General features: G+C 43.3%; 1 protein-coding gene across 1 annotated transcript; it reads right to left on the reverse strand.

The window, feature by feature from the left end:
• Window positions 1-1,463: 1,463 nt before the first annotated feature.
• Window positions 1,464-14,287, reverse strand: LOC123190953 (uncharacterized). Its single transcript, XM_044603678.1, has 24 exons — window positions 14,001-14,287; window positions 9,450-9,676; window positions 9,132-9,237; window positions 8,705-8,806; window positions 8,545-8,604; window positions 8,345-8,423; window positions 8,077-8,227; window positions 7,869-7,992; window positions 7,343-7,520; window positions 7,179-7,207; window positions 6,702-6,850; window positions 6,523-6,625; window positions 6,262-6,357; window positions 6,122-6,174; window positions 5,879-6,002; window positions 5,612-5,674; window positions 5,467-5,526; window positions 5,192-5,353; window positions 3,273-3,343; window positions 3,094-3,187; window positions 2,704-2,840; window positions 2,519-2,599; window positions 2,214-2,319; window positions 1,464-1,825 (listed from the first exon to the last, which is right to left on the reverse strand). The coding sequence occupies exons 1-24, from the start codon at window positions 14,196-14,198 to the stop codon at window positions 1,769-1,771; spliced, it is 2,610 nt and encodes an 869-aa protein (XP_044459613.1). The 5' UTR covers window positions 14,199-14,287; the 3' UTR covers window positions 1,464-1,768.
• Window positions 14,288-14,556: the final 269 nt, after the last annotated feature.

Genomic DNA, 14,556 nt, shown 5'->3' on the forward strand with positions numbered 1-14,556 from the left:
ATGGTCTATCTTCTTCCTCGCTGTCTATATGTCATTAAGCAAGCCCCTTGTGTCTGATTTGAGTGTTTTGCTTCCATGGTCATTGTTGCTGGTTTTTCATCGAGTGGTCATTATCCTGCTCTCTTTGTCCACCTTTCATCCCGTGGTTGAACTCTTCTTCTTCTGTATGTCAATGAGATGATTTGAGTATATTGCCTTTGTGAAGGCTTGTCTTAGTTAGTTCCATATGCCTGACATTGGTCCTCTTTGCTACTTTCTTGGAGTTGAGGTTTCTATTACCTCAGATGGATTCTTATTTCGCAAGAGAAGTATACCAGGATCTTCTTACTAGTGACGCTCAATGTCCACCTCCGTGCTTCTGTTGGTGAGCCTCTTTCTAATCCGACGCACTAATGTCATCTTGTTGGGAGTCTTGTCTATTTAGCTGCCACTCGCCCAGATATCTTCTACCTTGTCCACATTTTGAGTCAAATTTTCTCGGCTCCCACTTTACTTCACTATGGTCACCTCTCACATTCTGATATCTTTCTGGGACTTCCTCCGGCCATCTTTTGTTCCCACGCTCCAGTTAGCTATAAATTCATGCCTATTAGGATGCTAGTTTGGATTTGGATTGTGACCATTTGGATAACCACTCGGTGCCTTACTTGTTGTGTTTTACTTGGTGGTTCTCTAATTACCTAGAAAACAAAGAAACATATTGCAGTTTCCCATTCAATGCAAAGGCCGAGTTGCATGCTATGGCTATTTTGACATCAAAGATGACCTGGCTATGTGGTTTTTCGGGATTTGTATCACTATACCTACTCCTCTCTTGTCAGACAGTACATTTGCTATAACTATTGTGTGCGACTCTATGAAGCATGAGCTCATCAAGCATATTGACGTCGATGCTTCCTTTGTGTGCTCCAGTGTGCACAATCAGGTTGTTGCTCTTCAACATGTGCCTTTGTAGTTATAGTTGGCGGGTTTTTTCGCAAAAATCCAGGGTAAAGCATATCATGACTTCTATCTCTCCAAAATCATTGTTGATCCACCATGAATCTAAGGTTTGGTTTTAGAACGGTATTCTTATGTATAGCCTTTAAGTTTTTCCTCGGTGTATAAGTGCTTTTATGTATATTTCCGTTACATGTACGTGCATATATGTTGGCCTGTGGCTCCATGCGAATACAAGTTGCCATTTCCTAACACTTTCGTAGTTCCTTTTCTTTATGTGCATGTAATCTCGGATTTGCTGTATTGTGTGAGCAATTTGTTGTACCCTTGGTCGATTTTGGCTTTATTAATTTAAAGCATGGCTCGTTTAGACCCTTACATCTAAGAAAACATGCATGTGGTAACTTGCAAGTATAACTGATGCTCTTCCTGAGCCAGTGGTGGAACATGGTAATTAGGAACATTGATTCTGTCTCATAACCAGCATTTGAAAAAAAATGTTAAATGTGGAATAGATAAAAAAATAACAAACCAGGACATCATCTCATTTTGATAGATATCAAAGCAACAAACCAGTTCCTTCCATACAATTCTCAAATTCTACTGACCAGTCTAAGGTAGCACTTGCATGCACACATACAAGTTTATTGATAGATAATACCCTGCCATGAAAAACTAACCATTTCACGATTAAAACAGAGAGATAGATCTCAAACCACCTGATTAGGCTGCCCGTATGAACGAACCATTCCGGGGCTGACTTACTAAAAGGTCGTAGGTTATCGAGAAGTAACAGTTCGACAACTGAACGGACAAGGATATGTTGCCTTTAGGCTTTAGCCAAAGGCTGGCCTAGCCGACGGTTGGCTGGGCGAGAGAAAACAACCTGCATACAGCATAAATGTATATATATATATGTCAGCCAGTCAGGCATCATCACAATCAATGCATGGGGTGCTAGCTCCTTTTCACAAAAAGGTACAGGTTCAGACATAAATTTGGTCAAAATTTCAAAGTAGTGGTTACTATGTTTTGATATATGAAAATCACATGTGAAGGTCTTTCCCAAGAAAATACTTTCATCATTTGACAATTTCATTAAGTTTGATGATTTATTGCTGTGAAAACTAATGGTCGCAATATTTGGGAGACCGTGCTGATTTCCAAAATGTCATCTTTTTAAGAGTACCAGAAGGAGTATATGACTTTAATTTGTCTGGAAATTAATAACATAGGTAAATACCATATACATTATATCACGAGTACATACGTACCTGGTAAACTCCAAGTGTCCGTGACTTCATACAAGCTGCAGAGAATATGAGGTAGTACTCCCATATGCGGATGAACTTCTCATCAAAGCCCAGGGCCAACATTTTACTGCAAGAAAAAGAAAGAAAATAAGATTTTTAATACTAACTGAGCAACCAACTGTAACTATATATGTACATGTGTATATATCATCACAGCAAATTTACTTGCTCAATGAACATATAATATATGTGCTAGTCTTGTTTTCACCAAGTTTTTTCCTAATCAACTGGACAACACTATTCTTCTATAGACAGTTGATACTTACTCTTTGTTGGCAGTGAAGTTGTCCATCCAGCACATCAGAGTTGGGTAGTAATTGGGCCCAATATTCTCGACATGCTCTATGCTACACCCAGTGCGCAACAAGATCAGGGAGGGCTTAATCGATGGAGATTCATGCATAACTATTAAGTAACCAATCAAGCATCAATCGGTTGATGTGTAACGTACCTGAACCTTGATGACGTGCTCATGGCAGACACTACACGGGCCAAAGAAGGAAGGCAACCACCAGGAAATATATATTCTGTTAAGAAGTCTGGCCTTTTTCTGTATTGCTCGTACCGTTCCTCTGGAGCTGAGATGAACTAAACGCACATGTATGTATTTGCAGATAATGGTTAGTTCATGATAGTGTAAGCCTAAGGTCTTGCTTGGATAGAAGGAGTACGTTTCATTGGGTTTTCTGCCAATACGAAAGAATAAAGCATAATCCTCATTCTTGTGCACCGAAATAAGGCATATATACTACTTCATTGTTCGTGGTGATAGTGGAATCCAGCCGTAAGGTTGGATGGAAAGACACTTAGTTGTTGAAAATGATATTTGACGTGCACTAACCTGCAGGGCCATTATGCCATCTTCAGCCAAGTAAGACTCGCAGCAGGCAAAAAATTCGTCCATGCATTCATGGCCAACATGTTCAATCATACAGCTGATTCACAGAAGAGGAATACGTATTATAACAATGCGTATATGTATTGTCAAAGTCACTGCGCACGTCCGTAATATATACTTACATGCTTATGATTGCGTCATACTTGTAAGGTGGTATGTGACGGTAGTCACACAGCAGAAAAGTTATGTGGTCCTAAAAATTAATAACAATAGACAGTAGAATTGTTAGCTAGGATTTCACCCTGCCGAAGTAAGCTGGGGACAATACCAGATTAATTCTCTGTGCATGTCTATATTTATCTATTCTATTCTATATTTAAAGTGCATGACAGGCTAGCCAGAAAATATAGGTTGCTAGAAAATCTCACAAATATCAGAAGATATGCCCATTTTTTATGTGGTACGGCAGCATAATTTCGCAAGTTTTACGGCTCAGATGTAAAGTTACTATCATTTTTAAAGGGACATGTAAAGTTACTAGATCAATCACCGACAGTCAAAGCTGTTAAAGGCCCAACGTGACACGGCGCCTAGGAAGTTCATGAGAAGGTGTGTTTTCCGTAGCAATGAAAAAGCTTCGAAAATGGTAACGTGTTTGGATCTTTACTACTGCATGCCTATTTTCATTGTTTTTAATGTGCACGTCTATTATTTCCATGTGCCATTCTTGAATGATATTTCTCTTTGCGAAAGATATTTAGAACCAAAAATATATTAAACTGACTCTGTCCAATCCAAATGCTTAAAGAAATCTTGATTAATCAAACTATATTTGTATACTTTGGTTCCAAATTGAAAACTTTTCTTGCCAAATTCTACAAACCTGTTGAATACTAACACATAGCGGTAAAGCCGTAACTTAGAGCTGAGGTGAGAAAATAAGTCAAAGCCAAACTATGATGCTGGCGGGCATGCGGGGGAATACCGTTTCATTCCGAGTGAGCTGGTTGGACCCTGGGTCATATGCGCCAGCTGCTCACACAATCTGTCCCATTCCACTCTTCCAAACCTGAATCATGTCGATGGTGACCGAGGCAGAGGCGGGGGAGTAGGGAGGTGGTGAATCTGGAGCTCGTGATTTGTGGTCCTACAGGGAGGTGTTGTTGACTCCTTCGCAGCGGAAGGGGCGTCGATACTTGTTGCAAGCGGATGGCGGGGAGAGGTCAAGTAAGATATGGAGGGGGTTTGGGCAATGAATGGCATGTTGTGAAGATGTGGTGGTCATCAGGTCATGACAAGAGTGGAGGCTGTGATGACTGTGCCGTTAGCGGTGGATAGATCGGGGTGGACCGCAAAGGGCGGGGGATTCCCCGAATCACAATCGCTTGGTGGCACGCATGGAGATACAGTGGATGCCGAAGCCGGTGCTTCAAGGGCATTCTTCCTCAACTACAGCCTCCACCAAGCAAGACAGGGCTACTTCTAAGGCAAATGTGCCTGTATAACCACATACAGGAATGAAAGTTTCGATCTGGGACAACAGGCCAAACCCTCGCAGCGCGTGGACCCTCAGTTTGATTCCAGTGTTTAGAGGTAACCTTACTCCCACATTGTTGTATTGTGGTTTCTCCATGCGGTATTAACGGAATCGGTCATGGAAACTTGTTGCTAAAGGAGAGGATTTTGTCCCCTGCAAAAAATGGGGAGGATTTGTGCTACAGTTCCTTCTCCTGAGATGATTGAAATGTTGGTTGATTTCGAGGATTTCGAACTAAAAGGCTGTGATGTGTATGTAACAGTGAGGGTTTTGACTGAGTTTAGACCTAAGGGGAGATTGCACAGGCGCGTGCGGGCAGATGGAGCCCAGAAGAGATTGTATAAGAACTATGTGGTTTGGGTGGTTTCGCCAATGGAAATCCACACTGATAAACTATTAAGTTGCACATGTATTTCCTAAAGAAGGGAGTAATATAGAAAATTTTCATCACAGTACACTTTCTCAGTTAACACAGGCATATGGTGAATTAGCAATTATTGATAAACAATTAAACTGCATGTGTATTGCATAAAGCCGTAAACGAGGGACTAACATATAACTAACCTCTAAGCCAGCTTCTCTTGCTTTTCCCTGGGCGTATTTAAGCTGCTCCTCTGACAAAGTAACTCCAGTGTATTTGCAGCCAGTTTGCTTTACCACTTGTATTGCTAAACTTCCCCAGCCGAAACCGATATCAAGAACATGATGCCCCCTCTCGACTTTAGCCTTTGGTTAAATGTGTATTTTGCAAGGTTGAAGTACCATCAGATCATGTTCACAGCATTGTCTAACTAGTAATCAGTCAAATGACACAGTCTCTGGAGACATGGTAGTATTACCTTGCTGATTAGAAGGCTAAGTTTACGTTCCTGGGCTGCTTCTAAGCTTTCGTTCTCCATCTAGCAATTTAATTTTAGTCCATAATTAACAAAACTACTCTACAAAAATTACAAGCTGCAGAACAAAATAACAAGATTTACAAACCTTAAAAATTGCACAAGAGTAAGTCATCGATTTATCCATAAAAAGCGAGAAAAATTCGTTACTCTGCACACATATATGAGAAGACAGAACTATTAGTATTATTTGGCATGTAGACATATGACAAGTACCGAATGATAATCTATCATTTTGATAAGGTTTGGAACACAAAAAATCTCAATTTCTATAAGATCTGCAATAATTATATATTACAAATTGACGGAAGCAGAGATGGAATATAATAACAAAAGAAGAGACATGAGTACTGACAAGATCATAGTGCTGAGAGACGTTTCGACGACTTCGTGTCACAGTGTTCTTCCTTGAGAATTTGCCCAAAAAGTACTTAGCATGTGCCAACCGACCTAGTACATGCAATGGTGTCCATCGACCCCTGCAAACCGAACAATTTTTATATACATGATTAGTCACAATCACAGGGATTCATAGATACTACTTCATTTTTATGAAACAATTCACAGGAATCTAGTGGAGAATTGAAGGTTTCAGAACCCTTTTCTGGCAATGCGGCGGTTCCTACGGTCATCTCTGTTAGCAATGAGAATCTGCAACGGAGTGGATCATTGATTTGATCTGTAATGAAGAAAGAAATAGCTCTACCAATAAGCTCATGGACTATGATATAGTTTTACCAGGATAAGATTCAGAAGGCCTTCTCTCTTGTCGAGAAAAGAGAAACAGCCGTTAATATAGGCTTCTGCCAAGCCAAGGTTTCCTTCTGTTGCAATCTGAAAGCCGTGAGAGAGCCAGGATAAACACATGTAGTTCAAATGAGAAGGTTGGATAAAGAAATTGCAGTGGAGTATATAAGAAATAAAGAATCATGCATGGACACATCACCAATCAGAAAAAAAAAATGCATGTGTGGGAAGAAAAAGAGAAGAGAAGATAACCTTCCAATAGAACAAGGGGTCATGAACTCGCATGACAGATTTTACACGGCATTTGTCGCAAGCTTTACCAAAGCTGAACACACTACCTCCTTCTTCAATCAATCTGCACGAAAACTTTGAAGGTGAAAAATAATCATAATTAGACGTTGTGTAGTATATTGACTCACAAAAGGACTCACATCAAGTTGCCGATGGATATGTATAGGTTAAAAAATCTTGCAACTGCAAGGCGCACCCCAGCCTCAGTCCATGATGGAATCATCTGCTTCGGGTTCAACAGAAGCTCACATTTCTTTCCAAGCAAACCTTGAGCTGCTGCTTTCCCAGCCTACATCGATTCAATATGTCCAATAAAAATAGACCTCATGTATCTATTTCATGAAATAGTCACTCTGAATTATGTGATTGAAACCAAAAACGTATTTGTCAGACTGTTGTAAAAAGGAAACGACCCCCATAGATTAATAAAGGAGAACCTTGAAGATCTAGTAGCTTGGGCCTTAGGCCAACTAGAGGTAAACAAGGATATAATTTGTTATGGTTATGATAGGATTATTTATGTTCAGATTTGTTATACCATTGCCAATTTTAGCACGTAACAGTATGGTCCACTATGGCACACAGGTCCAAAAGAGTGGAGAGGTTGTGCATGCTACCTTCAATCCATCTTCATGGAAGCCATGACCTGTTATCCAAGGCAGAAGAGACATTTGAGACCTGATGTTCTTATTTCATACCAAACTTTAATGTAGTAAAAGTATGTCGTACATGTACATGCAAGTTGTTGCATCTACAAACTGAAATTCATGAAACAGGTTACCTTGATATGCCCCACAGAACCATATTCCTCTCTTTCCCTGGATCTTATCAAGCTGAAGATAAGCCTTCGCCAAAGCCACAGACGGAACAGGAAGGCTTGTAGACCATTTAAGTAGTACATGATCCGGAACACAGGGGGCGTCGAGTGTCACCAGGAAAGGCCTGGCAGATTCAATTTTCTAGAATTGCAAAAAAAGAACAGATATACCACAATTAAAAATTAAGTAATCCATTCATACTGCTGGAGGGATTGGACCGAAGGTTCCATTTTGCTTTTATTCAGTGAGCCTGCTCTAGAGTGTGTTCTAAGGTGATGAAAATATGGCTGTATTGCTACACAGAAATGATTTTATCCATTGGATCTTTCTTTTTGCTGGGGAGGCATGCCTAGTCCTGACATGTAACGCTAATGTACAAAATGGTGTTAGCGTTGTAATAAATCCGGGCAGGGTCCTTTCTTCAAGATATATATCATCAATACAATTAATTCATTATACAAAACTTGTACGTGAAACCAAAGAATTTACCTGAATATGGTTTAGCCAGTAAGTAACAGAAAAACCCCTGCTAGTTGTCCCCAGGAAATTCCAGGCGCTCCATGCCGACGAATTTCGGGGCATCAAATTTTGATCGCAGTGGAGGTATATATCCCTGCAACATAAATGTGTCGTACGATTAGTACATCAGATCAAACTTTATTAAAGCGCTTGTTTAGCAATAGAAGACAGGCTTTACCTGTGGACATACTGACAAGCACCTAGAATTTTCAATTCGTAATGTGTAGCTTCAGCTCCTAGTACTTTCAGAGCATTGGGTGCATGGACCCCAAGGATAACACTGTCATATGTTTCCTCTGAACCATCATTCTCCAAGACTCTGTGGCCAGCTGCCAGTGCCAAGATATTATTTCCGTTAGTGCCAACATAATACGAGATAGACACATTGTTTGTACTCCCAGGCAATCAACAAAGAGTTTGGCATTAGCAATAACGCATGTGTTTACCTCCATCAAAACTTGAAACGGATTTGACCCGACAGCTGGTTTTAATTCGACAGCCCATGCTTTCCAATTCTCCTTTTACCTGCGTGTACGCAACAGTTGCACTGTTTAATCCCTGCATTTGGCTGCAGCTAAAGCCTATAGAGTGTAATAAACAGAGATCATGTGTGACTGTTGTTGCCCATATGGGTCGCTGTAAGTACCTTGTCTACAACAGACTGCAAAAGAGCCTTGACAGTGGGCAACTGGGGGTAGCGAAACAGCTGAGAGTGCAGCGACTTTAATCAGCTTTCTAATGTACAAAGAAGAATTAAGCATGCAAATGTAGTGGGAATGGAACATGTATAAAATGTAGCTAGGTACCTGAAGAAGGTCATGGTTATGGAAAAATGATAGCACGAAGAAAGCGGACAAGCTCAAAACACCTTGGGATGAAGATGGCCACAGGCCTGCACACACTGGAATCTGCACCAAATATATATTTTCGTGTCACCAACTAAAAACTGCATAATTATCAGCCTTAATTACCGTCCCCTGCACTGCGCCAATGTTGGTGGGAAAAACATACTAGCCATCAAATAGTCAGCCCAGAGTTTCATTAGAATGTGAAAATTTCATCTGAATTTTATAATTAATTGAAAACTGTAGTTTCTCTTTACAGTTTTACATGACTGTTCAAAGACTTTAAAATCAAAACTTGAATATAGAAATTCTGATGTTCGCCAAAATGAAGAGTTGCTAGATACACTAAAAATGGGAGAAGCATAAGCAAGTAGATTAGAAGCAGTACAAGATAAGCTTCTTGGAAAAATAGGGAATATCCATGTGACTGAATGAACTGCCCCAATGTCTCATTACAGTCCACATCAGTGTTATGTTCATGATACTCCAGATACCTTCATTCCAAAGATTAAACCAGCAAGTTAATTGTTATCTCTGAATGTACAGCTTCAAATGGAAGTACTCCCTCCGTTCCAAATTACTCGTCGCAGAAATGGATTTATCTAGAACTAAAATACATCTAGATACATCCATACCTATGACAAGTAATTCGGAACAGAGGGAGTATTATATATGGACATAAGAACTGAGGGACTGGACTGCTTACGTCAGAGCATCGTTCTTGAACTTGAGTATCTCACGGACCATACGCCAAAAACTGGGTTTCAGTATGTTGGTTTTTTGCGCCAAGAGGCTCGAGATACCGTTGCCATTGCCCCACTCACATCCTCTGCTGCCGCCGTCCGATTGTGTGCTCACTGAGAAAGACATGTCCGATCTCTCCATCTCCACCCCGAGCCCCTCTAACCATTCCATCATGTGGGAATATGTTGCCTACAATTGATGCATATGGCACAACAAAAATCTTAGCCAGGAACAAACAAAAAATCTTATAATATAGGCTTACAAAGATCTTCCTCTGAATGGATTTAATCAGAGTAAAGGAAAAAAATCAAAATAGGTTACAAACATGCACATTAAACATATATAAACCAACATGTACAGCTACAACTGCATTTCCAACCATAAGAATTATAGTACAATTTTGGTAATATGACAATACATAACTTAGGCAGCCAATGCGAGTCCATTCAAGGGATATACAACAGATGACAGCAAACGCTAGGTGGATGCATATCATAATCTTTGATTAGCACTGAATTATCAGAAGGAAACAAGAACTCTGATTGTTGAGATCAAGCCAGATACCATAAGGAAAGACTAACGCTTGGACAATTTCTTAGTATAATATTTTTCGAAATTTTCCTAGCTCCTCCAAAAGCCATAAAGTTTTCTTCCTTCTGAACGATGGAGCAATTTTCACAAGCCTTGTAAACACTCTCATTGTGACAACTGAACCTTTTTCCTAAAAAAAATCTACCAAAAACCATGATGTTCGCTTCCCTCTATATAACGGAGCAATTTTCATAAACCTGGTGAGCTTTCTCGTTCTGACTGATGATCTACAGGAACATTTTTATGAGGCATAAACACATTTAAGAAAACGAAACAATTATTCGGAGAGACTAGTGCTGTAGAATCTACTCACTAGGAAAGTTTGGAACCTAAATCACAGCCGACGAAATTGCTTCTCTCGAGCTGGTAACAGTATTATTTAGATCACGCATAACTTTGAATGGTGAGGTCAACGTTACGAGGAGTCGACTGAGAGTCAGTTTTGAACTAGGAAGCCAGATACTGTAGGTTCACATGCTATGGTGGTCAGTTGGTCACCAATCTCCAAGCTGACATAACCCCGTTAAAAAATGATCGAATGAGTCAAGTTGAGTCTTAGTTTGAAAACAAAATGAGTCAAGTTGAATGGTAGTATTTGGTTGGGTAATTGTTTGTACACAATTAGTCTTTCCAAACTAAATCAATGAGCAAATAAGTAGACACTGGATGACTTTTGCGCTTAGAAGCATTTTACCGAGCACCTTCCCTGCTGTCTTGGAGACTGACGGGGCTTGCTTCAAATGACCGCGGCAGGGCGCGTTGCAGTAGGCGAAGGCATAGGGATGCAAGGGGGAGGCTTTGTGGCGCCGCCGAAGCAGCATAGGAGGGTGCCGGGGGGCACCTCGTCGGAGCGGCCTTCGGGCCGGCGCCGGCTGACATAGGCGAACGCACAGAGCAGCGATGGGTAAGCCTCGACGGTGGCGCCGAAGCTACGTCGGAGGAAGCCGGAGGTATCATGGGGATGGTACTCCTTGTCGGAGTGGTCGAGATCGCCGGTTGCGGCTCGCCGGAGACGACGAAGTTGGCCGCCGCGGCGGAGGACCACAGATGATGGCTGGCGGAGTCAGTGGAAAGTTTTTTTTCAGGAGAAGAGTAAGGCTGGTCATGGTGGCAGTAACATAGCAAGTAACATAATATATCGAAGAAAAATTACTTAAACATCTCCAACAGTCGTATAATCATCATTGATAAAGCTGCCACCTAGACTATTTGGATGACATGGCTAATAATAAAAGAAGAGGGAGAATGAAATCGTATGAACTTGAAGCAACCCTCCAGATACAAGTTCCAAGACAAGCATGTTCATTTCTTCAACAATTAGTGGACCCGCTTGGTTGTTTAACATATGCCTCATTGAAGAAGAGCATGTATGATGTGTTGTTGACTGTTGACATGGACATTTATACCAACGATCGTATATACAAACTGTTGCAAATGCTTTTATGTGACATGTATTTAATGAGGAAAGAGAGGTGTTTGGAGTAACATAATAAGTTTGTTACTGTAACATAGCATCCCAAGCGAAAATGAGTCTATATCTTAATAAATGATGATTTGCATGATACCACACATATGTTACTCTCTACTATGAGGGTGGTTACTAGTCTAAGTTACTTTCCACTATGACTAGCCTAAGTGAAAAGATGTCCGAAACCGAACGCAACAGAAAAGACGGCAACCTCCCAGGAGGCGGGCTCCCGCTCCTCCTAGGGTTCCCCCCGCTCCGCCGCCGCCGCCGGCCCTCTCCCCCCACCCTCCCGCGCCTTCGGCCGCGTGCGCCGCGCCGCGCCCCGCCTCCCTCTCCCTCCCGGCCCGCCCCCCGCGTCGCCTCCCCGAGCGAGGCGACCGGGGGCCCATCTCCCCGCCCTCGAGCGCCTCCCCCTCCCGTTCCCCTCCTCCCGCCGCCGCGTGGTGTTGGCGGCGGCGGCGGCCGTCCCTTCCCCGCGCGCGGTGCCACGGCTCGGGTGGTGGCGTCCCGCGGCGGTGCTCCTCGGTCCATGGTGATTCCGGCAGCGGCGACTGCTCCAGGCGGCGCAGCTTCGGGTGGCCTAGAGGCGGCGGCGCAGCCCCTTGGCGGCGCGCTGGCGCGGTGGATGGTGGCGGCGCCCTCCCGGCCCAGATCTGGGCCCTTTTGGGCCCCATCTGGATCTGGGCGGGCCTGACTCGGTCTCGCCTGCGGCGGCTCCGGCCGGGGCGGTGGTGGTGCCGCTCGTGCGGGGGGTGGTGGAGACGGCGGCACGTCTACTGCAGCTCGGCGACGGGTGCTTCACGAGCCCCTTTTGGGCTTGGCCGGGCCTCGAGGGCCTGGTACGCTCCCCTTGCCGCGTCCGGTCGGTGACCGCCGATGGCGGTGGAGGTTGTGTCCCCCGGCGTGGCTGCTCTCGCTGCCGTTCCTCGTTCCCGGCTGCTCCCTTTCGTCCTTGTCGGTCTCGCTTCGATGACCACGGTGAAGCGGCGGTGATGATGGCAAGTCCGTGGTGGCGCACGTTCGTGGGTGGCTTGTCTGGTGGTGCGCGTCGGACCGTTCGGGGTTGTGGGTGTTTGGTGGATGGGAGAAATCCGGGCCGGCTTGCCGGCCCCGACGCGGTGACGCCCGTGGGCGCCATCGTTCCTTCCTGAAGGGCGTCGGGTCTTCCCCTTCCCCACGCCTCTTCGCGTACCGGGGGAAACCCTAGGACCTGTCCGGGCAGCAGCGTCGTCGTCGTCGTCGTGTTCCTTCCTGAAGGTGCTGCTTGGTATGCGGAGATTCGAGGTGCCTGGAGCGAGGTGGTACATCTCCGGTGGGCGCAACGGTTTTGGGTTATCATCGTTTTCGTCGATCCGACGCTGTGGACATTATTTTCTCTCTTCTTTCTCTTTTGTTTCTTTTGGGCATGCTTGTGTTGTTTGCCCCAGCATTGGACTCTTTGTTGTATCGGGCGGTTGCTATATCTATATAGCGAGGCGAAAGCCTTTTTCGGTATAAAAGATGTCCAACGAAATTAATTATTAGGGTCGGGCCATTTCCATTCTTCTTCTGTTTCAGGTTTCCCTTTTTATTATTTTACTCACTAGTTGTTTTCTGCTGTTGTTTCTTTTCATCTTTCCTTTCTTTTTATTTTATTTTATTTTTAATTTAATTTTTCGCTTATATTTACCTTTTTACTTGGATGGTATATATTTGTTTTTGCAATACGTTAATAATTTTTTAAAGTATATAAGAACATGTTTAATCTGTCAATGTTTTCTAATATTTTTTATATACACAAATATCTCTAAAAATGTGATAAACATTTTATTTCATTTATATGGGCATTTTGTTTCATTTATATGGGCATTTCTACTGAGGTACGTGAACATTTTGTTTTAAACTCATTTTGACAGTAACATCTTACGACATGTTAGAAAACACATTTAAAAAACACAAATTTAATGGACCGTTCTATACAAAACATGCCGTCCACTCAAAAACTGAAAAGAATATGCCCGGTTCTACAAGAACATATTACCACAAAGGGTAAGGGAACCCCTAAAATACAAATGGTAAAGAGAATATGTCATAATTAAACTTAGCACTGAGTTGCCAGAAGGCAGAAGCAAACAAGAACTCCGGATGCCAAGATTAAGGCGGGATCTATACATTTCTCGAAAAAAGAAAAGGTAGGAAGGATCTATATCTAGAGTTTCAGCTCCAGTGCTCACCTCAGTGATCTAGTAAATCGTTTTCCTTCTCTCCTTTTTTTTTATGGTTTTTCCTTCTCTCTTGACAATGGAGCAATTTTTACAAGCTTTCTCTCTTGACGTTTACGTATGCTTTTTTCAGAAACAGTTTTATGCGAGGTACAGACACACTTATAGAAAACCAAAGAGTTGTGCTATCCTTCTCTTCTCGAGCTGGTTCTGCATGAGGCAGGTGGCTTCACTCATGCATGTATGTACGGACCTGGTTGAAGATCAGGAAGCCGAGGTCGAGGTGGACGCGTCCGGCGCCGTCGTCGACGGCCACCGTGCTGGCACGCCCTCCAAGGCGGTCCTCCTCCTCGTACAGGGTCACACGCACGCCGTCTCCGCCGCTGGCGGCAAGCAGCTCATGCGCCGCCGCCAGCCCGCTCACCCCGCCGCCGACCACCGCCACCCTCATCCTGCTCTGCTCTCTGTTTTCTGTTCTCCTCTGCTCTCTCTCTCTCTCTCTCTCTCTCTCAATCTCCCTCTGGCTCTGTGCCCTCTGCTCTGCCCTCCCACTTCTATTTAAGTCGGACTGCCGGAGTGGACGATGGGCTTGGGCTGGTCTAGTCTAGTGTGAGTCACACAAGTCACATGACATCGTCCTCCAACGTGCTACGTCTTCATCACCTAAAAAAAAGAAAACAAGGTGCTACTCCCTCCGTTCTGAATTACTTGTCTCAAGTATGGATGTATCTAAATGTATTTTAGTTATAAATACATCCACTTTTACGACGAGTAATTTGGAACGGAGGGAGTACGTCTCAACAAACAGG

Source organism: Triticum aestivum, chromosome 2A (assembly GCF_018294505.1).
Source record: "Triticum aestivum cultivar Chinese Spring chromosome 2A, IWGSC CS RefSeq v2.1, whole genome shotgun sequence".
Lineage (NCBI taxonomy): Eukaryota > Viridiplantae > Streptophyta > Magnoliopsida > Poales > Poaceae > Triticum > Triticum aestivum.